Source organism: Ursus americanus, chromosome 18 (assembly GCF_024610735.1).
Source record: "Ursus americanus isolate L20-20 chromosome 18, mUrsAme1.1.p, whole genome shotgun sequence".
In the NCBI taxonomy this organism is placed as follows: domain Eukaryota; kingdom Metazoa; phylum Chordata; class Mammalia; order Carnivora; family Ursidae; genus Ursus; species Ursus americanus.
Window position 1 is genome coordinate 46,626,499 of NC_142144.1, and position 15,147 is coordinate 46,641,645.

General features: G+C 41.0%; 1 protein-coding gene across 1 annotated transcript in view; it reads left to right on the top strand.

Moving 5' to 3' along the window:
• Nucleotides 1-14,818: 14,818 nt before the first annotated feature.
• The window catches only part of MLLT3 (MLLT3 super elongation complex subunit), a 268,030-nt gene continuing 267,701 nt past the window's right edge, over nt 14,819-15,147 (top strand). Inside the window, exon 1 of the mRNA XM_045780385.2 lies at nt 14,819-15,096. Within this exon, the coding sequence (XP_045636341.1) occupies nt 15,085-15,096 (12 nt within the window). The 5' untranslated portion in view covers nt 14,819-15,084. The remainder of the gene's footprint in view (nt 15,097-15,147) is intronic.

A 15,147-nucleotide genomic window follows, 5' to 3' on the forward strand; every position in this document is an offset into this window, starting at 1 on the left:
TTTGAGAAGTTTAAATCTTTTTATTGTTTTCATTAGTTTTATAATCCCTTTCCAGGAGATCTTGAACTGTCTTTTTTCTCTTCTGGTCCATTTAATAAGTAGTTTACCATTAATCTTGTCTTCTCATGGCACATTCCTTAAGACTATGGGACAACCGTTCTCCTGCAATCCTTTTAACATGCAAATCTGATCTTGCTACTCCTCAGCTCACACAGTTTCAGGGGCTCTCGGGCCCACACGGAGGAAGGGAAACTTCTTAGCTTGACACATGGGGCCCTTCCTGAACTGGCTCCTCAATGCTTTTCACCCTTCTTCCCTAGGCTACTGGGCTCTTTCAGGGGCCAGTACCTCCCGCCCCACCCTGCCTTGTGTCCTTCCAGACTTATTTGTTAATAAGTCTTCCCTCCTCCTCGGCCCTGTGACAAACTCTTACTCATCCTTCAGTCTCAGCTCAAGCATTACTGCTTGTTCACCCCTTCCCTGAGCTCCCTGCTCAGGTTGGGTATGTTTCCTGTGTCTTGGGTTTGAATATCTAAATCCGGATTAAGGCTATTTTTTCCTAAACTTTTCTTCATAGCAAGCAGTTTTAAACGCAGTCTCGTTGGAAGAAACCAAACACAATATTTTTTTAAGCGGCACTTATGATTCCTTCGTCTCCCCATATCTTTGTGTAGGAATACAGGGATACCAGGAGAGAGAAAGGCATCCTACTCCTTTTTTGGCTCTTTCTGTACTTGCTTTTGGCCAAAGAAGGAGCAGATGAGAGAGTGGGGACGCTTCTCTTGGACTGCCAGAGTGGAAGAGGCCACTCCTTGGAATGTCTTCTGAAAGAGTTTATCCATTCCACCGAGTGTGGGACTGATTGGGAAGCTGAAGTTACAATGGCCATATAGGTCCTCCAGTTGCAAGCAATTGATGTGAACAACCCTAGCACACTCTGGGGTGTTAACTGGGCGACTATGTGAAGTGAAGGCAAGTTTTCCATGAAGGGCATCTCGTAGCGGGCCCAGATTTCAGGGTTGGTTTTGTTTGGTCTACTTCTGAACATGTTGCCTCCATGTGGCTAACATCCGCACCCTCCCACCACAAAGGACAGGCCTGTGAGTGTCAGACTCCAGCCCATGAGATCTGCCGCTCCTCCTTCACAAGAGGCAACAAGAGGTGTTCACTCCCATATTCTATGGAAATGAAAGAAGGAGTGGATTATAGATTTTTCTCCCCACCTACAGTCTTTTGACTAAGAGCTCCCCTCCTTGAAAATATTGGTCTTGGTGACTAACATAATATAATAATAAAAAATATATTGATTAAAGTTTTGAAGCTGTAACCCTTGGAGTTCAAATCTAGAACAATGTTCATGGCAAAGAGTGCATGCACTCTTAAAAATATTTAAGAATAACAAGATCTTGGGGTGCCTGGATGGCTCAGTCAGTTAAGTGTCTGACTCTTGATTTCCACTCAGGTCGCGATCTTGGGGTTGTGAGATTGAGTCCTCCATCAGGCTCCATGCTCTGGAGGAAGTCCGCTAGAGATTCTCTCTGTCTCTGCCCATCCCCACCACCAAAATAAATAAATAAATCTTTTTTAAAAAAATGTGGCTATTAGAACATTTAAATTACATACGTGGCTCACATTACCTTTCTATTGGACAGTACTAATGGAAAATAGTCAGAAGAAAGCGGGGGGGGGGGGGGGCAAGGGGCCCCGTTCTAAGAGGAAACTACACTTAAAAGGAAAAGACCCCACCCGGTTCTAGAGGTCACAGAAAGGAAGGGAATGGCCGTTGGCATCCTAACTCAGCCCCAGGGGTCAGCTCAACTGTCAGGAGGATATTTAAACACAGAGCTTGATCTGGTGGCCTGCGGGTAGCCAGCATGCCTTAGGGCCATGGCAGCCACTGCCCTCTTGATCCTGGAGGCTAGGAAACACCACCCTGGAAGGAGCCATCTGCTCACCGCCCCCCCTCGCCCCCCCCCACGTGAACAACTACCTGGTAGGCAGATAGATGAGCACATGGACAAAAGCCTGATTGGATGACGGACTTGTGGAGGGTTAATCAGATTAAACAGCCCAGCCCAAGGAGGATCTCATAAAAGCCCCTAGACTTAGAAACTCCGCCAGCAACCCTTTGGGGTCCCCTACCTCTTTGGGAGCTTTGTGCTCTTGCTCAATAAACCTTGCTTTGCTGCCCACCACTCTTCTCTCGGCCTACCTCTTCATTCCTTGAAGTGCATGACCAAGAACCGTGGCCACTAAAGGGAAAGCAATCCTGAAACAGTACTGTTCCAGATCAGGGGTCAGCGACTTTTTCTGTAAAGGGCCAGATGAAAAATATTTTAGGCTTCATGAGTCATATGGTCTCTGTCACATTGACTCCATTTTGCCCTTGTAGCACAAAAGCAAAAAAACTAACGAGCTTTGCCGTGTTCCAATAAAACTTTATAAGCACCGAAGTTTGAATTTCAAATAATTTTCACATGTCATGAAATAGACTTTTTATTTAGCTATTGTAAAAAGTACATACAAGCTTTTTTTCTTTTCTTTTTTTCTTTTCTTTTTTTTTTAAGCTTAAAGTGCTTCTTAAAGCCTGATTCGTCCTGCTGGCCATGGTTCGCCCACCATAGGTTACCCACATCTCTTCTATGTCAACAATGGGATCCTAGGGGTAAGATTAACTTCTCTACCCTAAAAATGGTTTCAAGGTCTAAACTGCTTGAGCCAATGAGCATAACCATAGGTAACTGGACAATGATTACCTAGTCCGATGGAACAGTCTGGATTCAGCGTCAGCTGAGGTGGCACTCAGGTATGTGAGTGTTGCATGCCCAGATCTTCTGACTTTTTTTTAACAGAAGAAGCAAGGAGATCAAATTTTTATTTAAAAACTTCCAATTACTGGGTCACCTGGGTGGCACAGTCACTTGAGTGTCTGACTCTTGGTCTCAGCTTGGGTCACGATCTCAGGGTCGTGAGATCAAGCCCCAAAGGGGCTCTGCACTTGGTGTGGAGTCTGCCTGAGATTCTCTCTCCCTCTGCCCCTCTTGCTTGTGCTCAAGTGCTCTCTCTCTCTCTCAAATAAATAAATCTTTTAAAAAATTTCCAATTACTAATTCTTTTTTCCCTACTTCTTATATAATTCTCCCATTTTTTTATGGTTTTGTTCTTTGTGAAAATGTATTCTTTCCTGAAAATGGCTTTTAAGTAACTAACTGGTAGATGAGAACTATCATTACTCAACAAGGCCAGACTTTTATTTTTGTTTTACTGTGATTTTTTTCAGGGAGAATGAGTACTTGGAAAACTACGTGTATTCACTGGAAAAAAAAATGCGAACTGATTTGGGGGTTTTAAAAATATTGCTTTCACCTTTGGTTTAACAGTTACTTTGGGGCCATCTTTATTCCGAATTTAAATATATTTTATACTATTAGCTTAATGAAAGATTATTTTTTTTCTCTTGCTACAATAGAATAAGATGTCTCAAATTTGTTATTTTGGGAAAGTCTGCTGTTCCTGAACTCTGCCAGTTGGAGACAAGTTCTTGATGTCAAAGAACTTCCTTTTTGAGAAATGTGCTTGGCTCGGAATTTCTTATGCTCCCCAGTTTTGCCAAGTGGGCTTGCTTATACCCAAGAGTTAAATCATTTTATCTTTGACATTAAGGAGTAGTTTAGCCAATTTACATTTAGGTCAATACTTTTAAAAGGAAAAATTCTGCTAAGATTGATTTAATACTGCTTTGCCGCATTTTTCAGATATATTCATATGAGTTCAATGAACTCTTGACTCCAAACATGTAAAATTAAATAATGAAGCCTCAGCAATTACCTTCAGACCTAATTTTTCAAGGTTTTTGCCCATGAAACACAAAGCGGCTTTTCAAAATGACCAATATGATCAAATACTAGAGTAGGGAGAAGAAATGAAGTTAAAGACAACTGCTATAATAAAACCAGGGCCAGGAATGTTCTAATCTATCCCAACTGGAAGAATGAAGTTCATGCACCTTAACCCTGATAGTATTTGTTCATAAGGGCAAAATGGTGAGCAATGATAAATGCCCTGGTTTCTCCATTTCCAAGTTTTTATGAAATTCTAACTATGCCCATGTTATTCATATTGTTTCCTGTTATTTAACAAATAGACTTAAAAAAAAAACCCAAATAGACTTATTCCAGGAAACACACATCATCCAAAGGAACTTTAAGTTTTCAACATTGTCTTTTTGCAGATTTTCTTATTTCTTTACATAATTCCAAGTATTTCTTTCCGTGCCTTCTCTTTTTCTTATATTTATTTCTCTCCCCTTTAACCAACATCACTCCAGCCAAATTGTCTTTCCATTGAATTCTATTGAAAGTTGCAAAATGTAATTCTGTGTGTGCTTTAACATATAATAGGTGTACAATAAATATTTGTTAAATAAGTCTATAATGTTAGGGAAACTGGTTATTTTCTGTTTCATATTCTTAAAATGCATTCCATTAGAAGTTTTACAGATGGGTGACTGCAGAAACAGAAGCAATTTCATATACTACTCTGGTGATTGCCAGTTTTACTTTTAATTAGGATTCGAGGAATCACGACTGCTTCCTATTCTTCCCAAAATAAAAACAATGAAAATCAAAGCCTTGAGTGTCTAGTGAAAAAAATCTGTACCAAGTTGGTGAATCAAGGAAGACAACAATGGTTTGGGATATTTTATGTTGTGACCTGGAAATTCTCTTTCCGTCTTTTTCCTGCCATTTGCAAATGATCACTTCCTGAAGCTCAACCTAGGTTTTTGCTCATAGTAAGACCATTGCCACTAGCTCTCTGATCGAAATCTTGGGCATATAGCGGGACCAGTACAGAGTTTTAAATTTAGGTTTGTATAAGAGAATTAAAGGTCTTTACTGAAGGAAAGGTTAAGAGGTCTGACATCTCCAAAAGACACTTTTGAGCCCTTTTGTTTACAGAGTAACCACAGTTTGGGTAAGAACTACAGTATAACAGGGGGCGCCTGCGTAGCACAGTCGTTAAGCACCTGTCTTCGGCTCAGGGAGTGATCCCGTGTTCCGGGATCGAGTTCCACATGGGGCTCCTCTGCTGGGAGCCTGCTTCTTCCTCTCCCACTCCCCTGCTGTGTTCCCTCTCTCGCTGGCTGTCTCTCTGTCACATAAATAAATAAAATCTTTAAAAAAAATATTTAAGAACTACAGTATAACAACTCATTAATTAAGAAACTACATGGAAAACTGTAGTTATATGCAATTATGGCTATCACATCGGTGTTGCTGAATAAATTCCAAAACCTGCCTCTAAAAGCTCTGCCTTTTCAGCAAAATAATTTTTCCACAGTATAGATATTATATTTATAATTCCGATACATTTTATTTTGTGGTCTAGTTTGGATATTTTGTTCTCAGAGTGGTTTGAATTTACTTTATTTGTTCTTTATTTGGGGCCTATTTCCCCCCCCCCCACTTCTTTTACTCATTGACCTTCTCTACCCCTGACCAACATTTTAAGGAATGAGTGGTGCCTTTGTGCATTCTCTTGCAAGTTTGGAAAGGAAACACAGAGCCCTCTACCTTATTCCTATTTTATCTACTCTTACACATTCCTCTCTTTGGTACATGGTTGGCACAAAAAAAAAATCCCCATAAAGATTCTGGCCCTGTTAATCCGTAATTCAGGACTGCTGGACAGTCTTTACATTTTGCATTGTCTGGACTTGATCAAGAAAAGGTCCTATTCCTGATTCTGAGAAGTGCTAACCTGACAGGTGTCAGATGTAGGTGACCTTTTAAAAAAATATTAACTGAGAACAAAAGCATTGGATGGTTTCTAAATGAGCCAAGGTTACTCATCCAGCTGTCCTTGAGCAATGAAAAAGGAAAGTCAGTGCATTATACACAGGGTCAGTGATAAAAGCCATGGAAAAAAAATAATCTTTCTAAGTTAGACAATGCTGATATTGGCAGTCCTTGAATGCTATTAAAACACACACACACACACACACACACACACATACACACACACACACACACACACACTTCTTTTTTGAGAAATGCTTAATGGGGCACAATTAAGCGGTCTGTAGAATTGAATGACCTTTACATTGCTGTAATCTCATGAGGGTAACCTTTCACACACAGCATCTACTTCTGAAAGAACATTCACATGAAAATATTGTCGCTAATTCAGCAGACGATGTCCAACCCATGTCCTGCGTCTTGCTCCTTTTGGAGTCCCTCATTGCCAGAGAAAAGCTAAGATCACCAAAGATGCTGACCTCAAACCTGTCAGTCAACCAAAAGCCATCAAACTATTATATTTCAGAAGCAAATTTGGTGGTGAGCAGAAAAGAGAAAATATAAAGCCTCAAATGGCCAAACAAGCAAAGATTCTAACCCTCTATCTTTTCTTTCAAATAAAATCCTTTCGATTATAACATCTTCTCTTCCCATTTCCCTTACTTTTATCCTTGTTAAGCACCTTTTCTTGAAACAAAAAGAAATACTATTGAAGAAACATATGAACTATGACTTCAGAATTTCGTTCTGAATCTTGAGGATCACTTTTTCCCCTAAAATTAATATTTTGAAAAACAAACTACAGAAAAGGCAGTATGATGATCGTCTCAATTCATTTGCTTGCTCTTTTTTTCTCTACCTCAATTTATATCTCTATATCATTTTATGTATTTATTATTTTGACTGATCTGCTTAAGAGGAAGTTATAGGGGGCGCCTGGGTGGCACAACGGTTAAGCGTCTGCCTTCTGCTCAGGGCGTGATCCTGGAGTTATGGGATCGAGCCCCACATCAGGCTCCTCCGCTATGAGCCTGCTTCTTCCTCTCCCACTCCCCCTGCTTGTGTTCCCTCTCTCGCTGGCTGTCTCTATCTCTGTCGAATAAATAAATAAAATCTTAAAAAAAAAAAAAAGAGGAAGTTATAGACATCATGACACTTTCTGAAACATTTCAACACATGTTTTCTAAGAATTGGGATAGTCTGCTATACAACCACAGTACCATTAGCACATCCACTGAATTTAACTTCGATATACAGTACATATTAAAATTCCCCAACTGTTGCAGGAATTTCCTTAGGCTGTTTTTTGTTTATATTTGTTTTTGGATCTGGAATTCAGGGATGTCTGGCTGGCTCAGTCAGTAGAGCACACAACTCTTGATCTAGGGGTTGTAAGTTGGAGCCCCACATTGGGTGTAGAGATTACTGAAAAATAGAATCCAGTTAACTGTTAAGAATTGTTATTTACTTGTCATGTTTCTTTAGTTGTCTTTAATCTAGAACATCTCCTCACTTTTTGTGGGTGGTGAGGGGTCTCTTAAGATAATTGATTTTTGCAAAAATCCAGGCCAGTGGGGTGCCTGCCCTGGCTCAGTTGATAGAACATGTGACTCTTGAGTTGAGGGTCAAGAGCTCAAGCCCCACATTGGACCTAGAGCTTACAAAAAAAAAAAAAAAAATCTGTACACTCATGTAAATTAATGAGTGAATTATTTGGGGTGTCTGGCTGGCTCAGACATTAGACATGCAACTCGATCTCCGGGTCCTGAGTTCAAGCCCCACATTGGGCATGAAGATTACTAAAACAACAACAACAAAAAACAAAAAAAACCCAGGCCAGTTATCTTGTAAAATGTCCCACACGATCTTGATGGGTCTGATTTCTTCTTCACAGATTCAAACGCTTTTGGCAGAAATAATATACCCATGATGTTAGATGTTATATGCTTTTTATCATTCCACATCAAGAGGCCCATGATGTCAGCTCTTCTCATGACTGGTGATGTCAAGTTTGGTCACTTCATTAAGCGGTGTCCACCAGATTTCTTCACTGTAAAGATCCCTTTCTGCCTTTGTGAATAATATGTAATCTGGGCAGTAATACCATGGGGCATTGTTAATGTATTTTCCAAAAATTTTCACTCCAAACTTTCAGCATATATTGATGAGCCTTGACTAAATCTGTTACAGCTTTGGTGCCTGCAAAATGACGATTTTTCTAATTCTAACATTCCTCTTACATATATTAATTAGCTAGTATCTTTCTGTATGGAGAAGCTTTTGTTTTTAGCTGCTTGTTATTTTTTTAAATTTTCACTATGAACTCATAGATTCTTTTTTGAGCCTCAAATTGTCCCAAATTTGACCAGTTGGAGCCCTTGAAAATGAAATTTTGATTTGGAGTACTCTTAGTAAATATGTTCAATCATTTTTTGTTTCAAAGATTTATTTATTTATTTAAGGGGGATGGGCAAAGGGGAAGGGAGAGAGAGAATCTTAAGATTCTCCCAACATAGGGGTCATCCCATGACCCAGAGATCATGATCTGAGCCAAAATCAAAAGTCAGATGCTTACCCACTGAGCCACCCAGGTGCCCCTTAATCATGTTTTTCTAAGTAAGAATTACTGCTAATGTTATGACTAAATCTTTTCCTTTTAAACCTTTTTTTTCTTAAATAGAGACACAAGTAAATAACAAGAGCTTATTGTTATGTGCTCAAAAATATCATTATTTGTGGGGTGCATGGATGGCACAGTTGGTTAAGCAACCGATTCTTGGTTTCGGCTCATGTTGTGATCTCTGTGTGGAGAGATGGAGCCCCACGTGGGCCTCTGTGCTCAGTGTGGAGTCTGGTTAAGACTCTCTCCCTGGGATGCCTGGGTGGCTCAGTAGGTTAGGCGTCCGCCTTTGGCTCAGGTCATGATCCCAGGGTCCTGTGATAGAGCTCCACATTGGGCTCCTTGCTCAGGAGGGAGCCTACTTCTCCCACTGCCTACTTCTCCCTCTCCCCCTCTCATGCTCTCTCTCTCTCTCTGTCTCTCAAGTGGATACATAAAATGTTTTAAAAAATTAAAAAAAAAAAAGAATTTCTTCTTCTCCCTCTGCTCCTCCCTCCTGCACTCTCTCTGAAATAAATAAATCTTAAAAAAAATAACATCTTTATTTGTTATAACAACCTATCAACTCTGAGGCAATTATGAAATGCCTTGACATAAATGAGAATGTTAGAGGCATCCTGTACCTGTATCCTGATTCCAAAGGACCAAGTACAGGGGCTGACCTTCAGTGGACAGCCAATAAAAGTTAATAGAAAGCACTGAATTAATAATAAAACCAAAATGTCAAAGTCATGAAACACAAGGCAAAAGATTGAAATAATATATATTGAAGTTCTAATTATATAGAAATAAGTTAAGTTCTTTGGCTATTCATAAGTGATTTTTAACTTCCTTTTACATCTTGAAATTTCCCAACTGCTGCCACTACACCTGAGAAGATAGTCCTTCACTAACTTTCCCTTATCTGGTTTCCCAGGGAATACATAATACATAATAGAACTATAATTAGCAATAGCCTCCAGGAGTTCTTTTGATTCAGTGCACTGGCAAATGAATATTCCTTCTTTCCTATCAATTTGTATTCCTACCCAGATCAATAGTTGTTTGCAAAGCATTCTATCCCTGGGATGACAAATTGCTTAATAATAGTCAGAAAATGGGGTCTAAAAGAGAGAGAATAGACTAGTATAAACGCTGTCCTGTGAGAAAAAAGTATGAATCGAAACTGGAAAAAAAAAAAGAAAGAAAGAATCTGGCAATTAGATATAGTCATGTGCATTTTTGTATAGTTAAAAAAAAAAAAAAACAACCGGACTGTAACATAAATTAACATAAAAAAACCTCTACACATAAATTGTGTCATTGTAGATTAGCTACAAAGTGGATAATATAATCATGGATTATTCAGAGCTGACTGTAAATAGTTTAACCCAACTGGGATACTTGATCCTACCAGAAGGTGGTAAATCACTCACTTCTTAGAGGCTTAGTACTATTTTCAAACCACTGTTAGACCGTTTAATACACAGAAGGGAGTAATTTCTTCTTCTTAAATTTCTTCTGTAGTTTTGTAATTCTTTTCTTTTTTTAAAAGATTTTATTCGTTTATTTGAGGGAGAAACAGCAGGAGTGGGGGGAACAGCAGAGGGGCAAGAAGACTCCCCACTGAGCAGAGAGCCCCGAAGGCTGGGGCAGGGCTCCATCCCAGGACTCCGAGATCATGACCTGAGCCAAAGTCAGAGGCCTAATGGACTGAACCACCCAAGTGCCCCTCTTCTGCAGTTTTAATTGAAGTTTGACCTGTCTACATTAGTTCATAACCCTCATATGTTATTCTCCCATTTTTTTCAAACAAGACAAAGCATAGTTTATGATTTTTGGACAAAGTGATTACTTTAACCCTCCATTCATAATACGTGAATGGGAGAAGTGAAATCATATATAAAAACAGAATTTCCACTGGAAAATCAAGGAGGTCAAATCATTATGTAAAGAAAGTTAGGAAGTTATGCAGTAGCCTTGGAAGAGATGCCAGAAATACATAAAGATATATTAAAATAATCTACTTTTTAGATAGTTTCACAGCAAGCAGTTTCAATTTAATATGTATTGTACCTATAAATATTCCACTGGGGTTCTTGTATATATTAGGAAGACGTTTTCAATCACACTATATCAACTGATCTCCAATATTTATCTTGTTTCATATTGTTGGTCTTACATAACATCCTTGATTAATTTTCAGGCCTTGAGGTGCTATACTTTGAATTAGGCATACAGCCCACTAAATTAATAAATTATTACTGTGGAGGCACTCTTGTCTTCTGAATGTATAAGTGCATTGCTTAAATTACTCTCAGGGAATAATTTACACATGAAGAGGCTCTGGTGGTTAAAAAAGCTTTGTGTATTTCTTATCACTGGAAATAGTCCTAGACTAGGTGCTTAAATGGATATCAAAGCAATTGTTTTTTCAAAGCAGTAATGATTTGTACTATTCTGGGGTTCCCAATACACTATCCTGGGATCATGAATTAAATATAATGTTAAAAATGTAACATTTTGAACCAAAAATTTCCATAAGAAACAGGGAGACCATCTCAGCTGAGAAAATATGCTCATGATCTTGAAAAGGCTTAGTAAGCTTTCTTTCATTGTGAATTTGTTTCTTAAAAGAGCTGGAATAAGGTGAACATAGAAAACACTTCAGATCAAGGAAAAGGAAATTAGGACTTGGCTGTTGCAAAAAAAAGATATCAACGTCCCTCCTACCTTATCTGAGTATTAACAGGTGGAATTGACGGCAATGAGTCCTGGCTTCTAATCTTGTGCTACTGTTTTTCTTGTCCTTGTGATGTTCATGTCAAATTTGTATGAGGCTTGCTTATGTGTGTCACAGATCTCCATCCCAAATTTAGGTAATAAGAAATAAAAAAAAAAATTTCTCCCCTGGGTCTTAAACTCTTACAACAGGAACCCTGTCATTCTTATTTTCTTACAGCCTACCTCTGTGCCTGGCACATAGAATGAGCAAAATATGGTTTTGGTGAATGAACACATGAATAAAGTACACAGAAAAAGTGCACTATTATAAAAAAAATCCTTAATTATTCTGAGTCTAATATTTGTCAGATGTCTGGTTAGTGTCTGTCCCATTATGTTTTTTTTTTCCCCATACATCTTCTTCCCTCTCCCCCCAAATCCATGCAGTAAAGGATGAACAATGGTTAATGTTTATTGATTTGATTATTTGAGCTTATGCATGAATAATCTATCACAACAAATAAATAGATAAAATCCTATTAAGAAGAAATAACTGCTCCTTAACATCGTAATTACTCTTTAAAGGACCTCTTTATGTTGTGCCGGAAACATCCAAACTGGCCTCAATCTCCACACTACACAAAACTATTGTAAATAAAAGTGCTGGGGCCAAGATGATGGTTGAAGAGCTACGTTGATGGCGGTGGTGATGACCAGGAATTAAGATCTGTCCCAGACACTCTCCTTTTGTATTCTTCATCACAAATTTTATTTGAAATGATGATGTCAATTGCTTTTCTTTTCCGCTCCTCAAAACGAATCCTACAATGTTTCATATCGTGTTAGATGAATTTCAGTAAAATAGTTGCTTTTTGGATAGTTTTATCCCTAAGCATTTGCATGAAAAAAATTTTTTTTGGAATATTTAGTACTGAAGAAGCTTGTCTTAAAATTTATTTGCAAAATATTTTCCATAATTGCACTGTTAAGTAGTCAAAAGCTTTCTCACAATTTGTACCTCACTTGAAGTGCAAAGATCTCCAGGCATGGAGGACAAAATTAATCTGCTGTTATTCCTGTTTTGATTGCTTTTAATTAATAGCCATCTTGTTAGAACAGGCTATAAATGATACATTGAAAGACTGGCATAAATTCCTTTGCCCAAAAGTTGAATCTGGAGTATTCAGGGTTGTGTTTTCTTTCTTTTTCTCCTCCTCCTGGTCTTTTTGTTGTAAAGAGGTCACGTAAGGACGTTGGTGGAAGGGCTCCATGCGCCATCTACTGACCGAATCTATATTTTTAGTGCCTAGAGAATGAAATTTACCCCTACATTGGGTTTTTGAAAGTCTTTGAGAAAGGAGAGGTAACAGGAAAAGACCCTCTCTGACTCTAAGGCTTATTGGTGACTCCTGGAATAAACTTTAATCCAACAAACACATAATTCAAAACAGAGATATCAGTCCCTCAGTGCGGGGACAAGTTATAGAGAGAATCACAAGAAAGCCCAGGTGGCACTGGAAGAAGCTAGCCAAACTCTAAAGTCAACTCAAACTTAAAATCAGATTGCTGTTTATCACTTGTGTGTTAAGCTTCACTCACTGCCCAATGGTTGCTGCCTTACAGGAAATGGCTTTACCCTAATGGCACATCCAGATAACCATCAGTTCCCTATCTTATTATTTTGGAGGCTTTCTCTCTAATTATTTCATCAAAAATTGAATAATGCACAGCAAGGAGGTCCACCCTTCACCTGGATCCCAACACACAGCTTGTCTAGGTCTGTGTAAACTTAGTCCTGATACACACACACACATACACACCCCCCTACTCCTACAGATATGCAAGATGATAATGCATCTATGCACAGGTGGGTCAGCTGGGAAATCTAAGCCCTTGGATTTGGATTAAAACGTTGCTCCCCTCAGTGGCTCCCTTCACTCTATGCTACTAAATCCAATAGAAGGGTGGGAGGAATTGGGGTCCTCAAGCCAAAGAAGTTTTCCAGGTTGTAACTGGGGAGAGGTCAGAGTGTCAGTTTTAGTAGTTCAAACCATTGGAGTTGGAGGTATGGATTGGAAATTAAAGTTGGCCCGAAATGCTCTGATCTGATTAGGGTTCTCTTTCTGTGAGCAGCTGGGAGAACTGAAAACTAGGAACGAGGACTACGGATGCCCCAGGTAACCTCCTTCCCCCCTTACTGCTCTCTTTAATCCAAGAGCTGAGACAACTTGCTTTCGCGGTTTTAAGAAAGAAAAGAAGAAGAAAGCCAGAAAGTTGAGCCAGAAAGAGGAAAAGAGGCAAATAAAGAGGGAAGGCAGGGAGAAGAGAATGAAACCAAAGGAAAATTCAGAAAGAAGTTGGGAGGCGAGGGAAAAAGGGGAGGAAAGAAAACAGACAAAGACCGGCAAGAAAGGAATGAGGGCTAGGAAGATGCAAGGATCTTTCTTTAACGAGCCGGAGTTACACCCATCTTTCACTTTCAAATCAATCGTCTAGATCTTATCCGTTTCCTTTGTGAAGGTTGTCCGGGTTGCTGAAGGAAGCTAGTCAGTACTCCTCCCCTGCCCCTCGCGTGGCTCCCCTGCTGTACCCCCGGGCGCTGAGACCCAACACACCCCGAGTGGGATCCTTTGCAGGAGCGCGACTCTGGGAACACTCTTGCGGCTGGTTGTCACCTGGGAGCCTAACCGGATTAATACCCAGAGTTGGATTACGCTGGCTGTCACCAATACGCCTAAAGATTATAATCCAATTTATGCACATTACTGCCAGTATTAACTTTATCTGCTATTTTAAGACTCCCAGTTGCCCCGCGTGTCCTCAGAGGACAATCCTCCACGTTCTGATGCAACCCACCAGGCTGTCAGGAGGGGAAACCTCCCGAAGAAAACAACTCCAAGCCCGGTCCCTGAGGGTCTGCACCCGGTACTCCCAGGTGTCTCACTTTCACCTGGGCACCGCTTTATGATGCCTCCCAGCCGGGGATTACCAAAGCGGGAGGAGTTCCCTTGGAAGGAAATGGCATTTTTGTTCATTTCATTTTTGAATTTTCTGTGGCGGTGGCAGAAGGGCGGGGAGTGGGGCCGGTGGGCGGGTGCCTGCGAGTAGCTTGGGAAGGGGGCCAGGGGATTGTTGCCGGTTATAACAGTCTCAGCGAGTGCTTTTTGATGTTTTGTTTGTAGAGTGGCACTGCTCTCGCTCTGTCCTTAAAAGTTTGTTTGGGCGTGAGTTCTTGCCTTTTCAGCACAAAACCACAAACAGACGGGGTGGAAAGTAAAAGAAAGCTCCCCCCACCACGAGCGTGCAAACGCCGAAGACTTGATTTAACACCCCTTCTCCGGCTGCTGGGGGCTCTAGGCAGTGGCTACATTCCAGCAGTTTTAATCCGTTTTTTATTGTAGGGCGAGAGGAGTTTACACAGGGGCTGGGATGGCTCCCCAGCTGGCCGCTCTCCCCACTCTAGCGCCCCTTCCCCGCCCTCTGCTCCACCTCCCCCCCTCCTCCCCAGTAGGAACCTGTTACTTTAAGCAGGGCTTTCCAGTGTGGCGGTGCGGGCCGCCGGGGTTTCGGGAGGTGGCCGGTGATTGGCTCCTTCGAGCTCCCCCTGGCTTGCTCGCTCGGCCTCCCCGCGCGCTCCGCCCCGCCCGCGCGCCCTCCCTCCGCCCCGTAAGGCTCGGAGCCCCGGTGTCAGGCGCCACGGCGCATGCTCCGGAATCTCATCCTCTGGCCCTGGAGCTGCTGCTGCTGCTGCTGCTGCTGCTTTTGCTTTTGGGGCTGAGTTTAATAAGCGAGCGAGCGAGCGAGCAAGCGAACGCGGGGGGAAAAAGGCAGAGAATGTCCGCCATCTACCCTCCGCTCCTGGGCGCGCTCTCATTCATAGCAGCCTCTTCATGAATTACAGCTGAGGGGGGCGGGGGAGGGGGGTACCACACAACACCCCAGCAAACCTCCGGGCCCCCAGGCATGGCTAGCTCGGTAAGTACATGCAAAAAAAAATAATAAAAGACCCCCCCCCCCCCCGCCTTT